Source organism: Marmota marmota, unplaced genomic scaffold (genome assembly GCF_001458135.2).
Source record: "Marmota marmota marmota unplaced genomic scaffold, marMar, whole genome shotgun sequence".
Lineage (NCBI taxonomy): Eukaryota > Metazoa > Chordata > Mammalia > Rodentia > Sciuridae > Marmota > Marmota marmota.
The window spans coordinates 45,349,176-45,355,175 of NW_025999977.1; the positions used below are offsets into that span (position 1 = coordinate 45,349,176).

Below are 6,000 nucleotides of genomic sequence, written 5' to 3' on the forward strand. Positions count from 1 at the left end.
GATCTTCTAAATATAGAATCATGTCATTAGCAAATATTAATAGTTTGAGTTCTTCTTTTCCAATTCACATTCTTTTAATTTATTTTGTCTGACTGCTCTAGCTAGAGTTTCAAGGACTATGTTGAATAGAAGTGGTGAAAGAGGGCATCCCTGTCTTGTTCCGGTTTTTAGAGGGAGTGTTTTTAGTTTTTCTCCATTTATAATGATGTTGGCCTTTGGCTTAGCAAAGGTAGCTTTTACAATATTGAGATATGTTTCTAATATCCCTAGTTTTTCTAGTGTTTTGAACATAAAGAGGTGCTGTATTTTGTCAAATGCTTTTCCTGCATCTATTGAGATGATCATATGATGCTTGTATTTAAGTCTATTAATGTGATGAATTACATTCATTGATTTCCATATGTTGAACCAACCTTGTATCCTTAGGATGAACCCCACTTGATTATGGCACACTATCTTTTTAATATTTTTTGTATGTTTTAATTTTCCAGAATTTTATTGACAATTTTTGCATGTAGTTCATCAGGGATATTGGTCTTAAATTTTCTTTCCTTGATATGTCTTTGTCTGCTTTTGATTTCAGTGTGATACTAGCCCCATAGAATGAGTTTGGAAGTGTTCCCTCCTTTTCTCTTTCATGAAATACTTTGAGGAGTATTGGTATTAATTCTTCTTTGAATATCTTATAGAACTTGGCTGAGAATCCATCTGCTCCTGGGCTTTTCTTGGTTGGTTGGCTTTTAATGGTGTCTTCTATTTCATTGCTTGAAATTGATCTGTTTAAATTGTGCATGTCCTCCTGATTCAGTTGGGGTAGATCATGTCTCTAGAAATTTTCAATGAAGTTAAGACAATTCTTTCAGAAAGTTCTCAAATTAGATGAAAGATACTCACTAAGGAATTATTCTTCAGAAAGTCTTACAATGAATCCTTCATTGAAATTAATTATTAGTCATGCACATGGCATCATATTAGCACTATTATTATTTTATTACTTCTGGGAAAATCTAGAAAGATAAGGGTCATGCCTAATCATCCAAATACACTTTGTTTTTTGGTGGTCTTGAGGATCTAACCCAGGGTCTTAAACATTCTATGCAAGCACTTCACCACTGAGCCACGTTCCTAGTCCAACCCCACCATCTGCCCTACTCCCAAATATTTCATCATTGGATTTATTTTTTTATTTTTATATTTTTTTTCAGTGCTGGGGATTGAACCCCAGGCCTTGCACATGCTAAGCAAGCACTCTAACCCTGAGCCACAGCCAAAGCCCTCTCATCACCTAAATCATGGTTTCGGGAGGTTTCTTGAAGCTTAAAATTCTTTCCCTTAACAGAACAGTTTGATGAGACTCAAGGACTCAGTCTTTTATAAGCTCTACTAGGGCCAAATCAAATATGTCATTACCAGAGGGGGAGACCTAACCTGATTCTATCACCAAGGTTTGTCATAGGTTAGGAGCATGAACACGGAGATGAGGACTCTGGCTCTCTGCTGGTTGAGCTCTGGACATTTTCCTTTTTTGCTACTTCTTTCCCTGAATGTGCCTTTCTCTGCCTCTTCCCTTCTTCCTCTGCCTCCTCTTACTCCCTATTCTTCTTCCCTATCCTTCCTCTCCTATCCCCATTTTTCAGTCCTAGGAAGGCCTTAATGTTAAGTGTTCCTGTATAAATGCCAAGCATGGTTTTTATCCTTTCTGAGGCATATGGTAATGAGAAATTAACAGTGGGTTTTTTTAACCATAAAACAAACATACAAACTGACATGTGAAAGATAAATCCCCTTCAGAATATGAAGGATCCTCTGATCTTTACTTTTAACTGCTAATGAAGTTTTAGTGTAATATATTATGTAATCAGAGTAATTGAAAACATGTCCCCCCTTTCTTGTTTTAGTCCTCTGCAGAGAAAAAACTCATCATATTCATAACTGAGTGGGGGCAGAAATCTGATGAGGAAATTCAGATCAAATTTAATTGGGATGAAGAGGCAGCATCCATATTGCTAAGCTCTCTAAAAGACAGTGTGCCCAAGGCCACAGAGACCTTTTATGACTATGTCAACAAGTACCACCAGGAGTACACAGGACTCAGCCTGACAGATGCTTCTGCAAAGCTGAGGAGAAGTCTACAGAACAGTGCTGAGCAAGCCTATCAAGGGGCCATGAGGCAAATTGATGAGATGGACATGGGTTTCCAGAGAGCAGTCAGCAGCACCACAAGAACTTACCAGGAGTGGAAGGACAAGACCCAGAATCTGTACCAGGAACTGTTGGCTCAGGAGAGCCAGGCCAGTTTCCAGACAATCAAGGAGAAGGCATTTGACAGCTTAATACAAATCATCAAGGGGTACCATAGGGCAATTAAGCATCTGATTGACTCATTCATTGATATCCTGAAGTTCTCCAGATTCCATCTCCCAGGGAAAGCTGAGATGTCCACTATTGATGAACTCAACAGTATGGTCATGAAGGAGGTAGGGAAGATACTATCCCAAGTATGTTCAAATATCCAAAATGGGTTAGATAAACTGCTTTCGTATGTCCAAGACCTAGTGGAGAGAACTGAATTAATCAAAGACCTACAGATTAAACTTCCTTTTCATTCAACAAGCTCTAAACTAAAAGATGCAATTCCGGACTTGAGGGAACAGTTGAAATCTTTATCAGGAGAAATTCAAGTAACATTAATTGACTACTTATCTAACAATACTACAGAGACACTAAGTGTCCTTTGCAACATTTTACAATCATTTGTTTTAGAAGAGATAGAAAAACACATTGAAATCTTAAAAGAGGTGAATTTTACTGATCTTGTTAATGAGATCCTACGTGACAAAGACAATTTCAAAGATTATGTTCTATATGTTTTTCAAAATCTGAAAGAAAGTCTAGACTTTATCCTCAGTAGGTTAAATGAATTTATTCAAGACCAACTTCAGGACAGCTCTCAAAACTTACAGCAGGTTCATCAGTACATAAAGGCTCTTCGTGAAGAATATTTTGATCCAAGTACAGTTGGCTGGATGGTGAAATATTATAAACTTGAAGAAAAAGTAATGGATTTGATCAGGAGCTTTGTAATTGCCCTTAAGGACTTCCATTCCAAATATACGTCCAGTGTTACTGGATTTACTTCTCAACTCTCAAATCAAGTTAAGCAATTTGTGGACAGAGCTTTCCAAGAATATGTTAGCATCCTTACTGATGCAGATGGAAAAGGGAAAGAAAAGATTGAAGAGCTTTCTACCACCGCTCAGGAAATAATTAAAAGTTGGGCCACTGCAATGAAGAAAATCATTTCTGATTACCATCACCAGTTCAGATCTAAACTACAGGATTTTTCAGACCAACTTTCTGATTACTATGAAAAGTTCATTGCTGAGGCTACAAGATTGATTGACCTGTCCATTCAAAGCTACCACATGTTTCTAAGATATATCACCAAGTTCCTGACAGAGCTGCAGTCAACCACAGTCAATGATGTAAGCCCCCACATGAAGTTTGCTCCAGGAGAACTGACTATCATCTTTTAATTTTTTAAAGCATTCATTTTTTTTATTTGTTCCAATTAAACTTTCATATAGTAGGGGGAAATCCAAGCCACTGATAAAACCACACATTGAGCCAACCCTGCAGCAGGCAGCTGACTACAAGCAGAACTATGTAAGAACTGGACCTGCACTGACGCTGGTGTGAGAGCTCTGGAGGTCTCTGATCTCTAGGGAATTACATTTTTTAGCAAGTTAAAGAAAATCAGGATCTGAGTTATTTTACTAAACTCAGGGGGAAGAGAAAAACAAATAAATGAATTCTTTATTGTATATCAATATGACTCACTTGTATTGAAAGATAGTGAAATGAAGGTATCAATTCAAATGTGCTGGCATTTCAAAACCTATAGAAGAATATATTCTGTGATTTAAGTAATAGAATAAAAGGAAAGGGAAAGGGAGAAGCAATGGAGGGAAATATTTTGTCACGTAACAAAAAGAAGTTGATCTCAGAAACTGTACTTGCCAAGTGAAAAGGAAAAAGTATTCATAGATATTTTTACATAATTTGATCATGAAGAGCATATCATCTGTGTTCATGTACCACACAATCTTCCTTACCAACCCATCTGCCTTTGCCAAGCAAGGCTGTGAGGCTTTGAGATACACCAAAAGGTCCATTATTTCACTCAGCCTGAAAGGGATGGTGAGGGAGTCCCAGTCCCAAGGGTTTTATGGCAATAGGAACCCCAGAATTCTCCTTGTACTTCCTCCAGGATCCATTCAAAGCAAAGGAAGTATTGGCTTAGAGAAGGTATGGGTACTTGGATTCCTAACAACTCTGCAACCAAGCATGCACTTATGTTCTTGAACTTTATTATTTTTTTCAAATTCAACATCTAATAGTAATCAAAGCGTAATCAAAACCCAAGGGTTTCTCCTGACACATGCACTCCAAGCTCCAATTTTAAGCATTGGCAATGTTCAGTCAGAGTTCCCAGCCTGAGATCTCATAAGGGAAAGCTGCAAAGATTCGGTGCAGCCAACTTTCACTAATATTTTTGGCATAGTAGCTATCAAATGGCACATTCCTTTCTATGACATTGAAAAACAAATTAGAGTATATCATTCAGGGAATAAAATTAGAGATTACTGACCCCCAAGTCCTATATAATGTCTCTTTGGAAATGATTCATTTTTATCCAAAAATATCTCAACCACTCTGAGTTTTCCATAAAGTCTTTGTATTGTCTTAATGAAGCCCACTGTTAAAATTCACAAGCATTATCTGGAAAAGGAAACATAGCCTATTGGTGCCTATGGAGAATTCTTCTATCTGGAACTGAATAGCCAGAAAAAAAAAAATCCACAGAGGATGGACACATGGAGGTCTATGGATCTGGTACTCAAGGAAAGTGTTAGATGGATAGGTGGATGGATGGATGATGGATGGATGGATGGATGGATGGATGGATGGATGGAAGGAAGAAAAAAATGAGTTGGTAAATGGGGGGTCATTTCAGGATGAGAGAAGGGGAAAATTAGGTCCACATCCCAGTACAACAAATGAGTGGTTCCAGATTAGTTTTGCATGTTTTCCTGATGAGCTGGGAGCAGCAAGAATCTACCAAGTCTTCAAACTGAAAGGAGGCCTGGAGTCATGGCTTAATTTAAAGGGAAGGAATTATGCCTTAATTTTAAGGTCCCCTTGGCTCATGAGATGATATCTATATCTGGAACTGAAATGAGGGAAACATACCAACTTCAAAATGATTATAACCAGCTCTCTGACTGCTGTCCTTCACATGAGGTGCTCATGACCAGCTTCCACTATATCTGGTCCAAGTAAAAGATGAACCCAGCTGTGAGCACCTCACTACAGTAATACATGTCAGAAACGGCAAGGAGGGGTAGGATAAAAGTAGCATTATGAAAGCAGAATGAACAGGATCAAGGTAGCTGAGTTTTAAAGACACAAAGGATGAGTTTAAAAAGCCATTAGAAATTAGAGATGCCTGGGTAAGTCACTGGAACCAGGAATTGGATCGGTTGTGAGAGAGAGGAAGAATAGGAAGATGAGTAAGTGTCTTAGTTTTCTGCTGATATAATAGAATATTTATATTACAGGGAAAATAAAATCTTTTCACAGCTCTGAAGGCTTGGAATCCAAGAGCATGGCCAATATCTGGCAGAGGCTTTTGGGCTGTGTCATAACATGACGAAAAAGCAAGCTAGCTCAAGAGAAAAAATAGAAAACATACAGAATTCCCCCTTTTGTCACTAGTTCACTCCCTTGATAACAGCCTTAATCCATCCATAAGGTCAATGCTATCATGATCAAATCACCTTTTAAAGGCCTCACTTCTTAATACCATTGCTTTGGGGATTAAGGTTTCGAGACCTGAACTTTAGGGCACATTCAATCCATAGCAATGAGTAAAGCGGAGCTCAGAGCTATGACATTTTGAGCCTGTGCAACCTGAGGAGTTATAGGGCCACAACAGAA

At 38.1% G+C, this 6,000-nt stretch overlaps 1 protein-coding gene across 1 annotated transcript in view; it reads left to right on the plus strand.

Moving 5' to 3' along the window:
• Apob (apolipoprotein B) overlaps window positions 1-3,824 on the plus strand; it is a 40,513-nt gene extending 36,689 nt beyond the window's left edge. Inside the window, exon 29 of the mRNA XM_015479940.2 lies at window positions 1,899-3,824. Coding sequence (XP_015335426.1) covers window positions 1,899-3,536 — 1,638 coding nt within the window. The 3' untranslated portion in view covers window positions 3,537-3,824. The remainder of the gene's footprint in view (window positions 1-1,898) is intronic.
• Window positions 3,825-6,000: the final 2,176 nt, after the last annotated feature.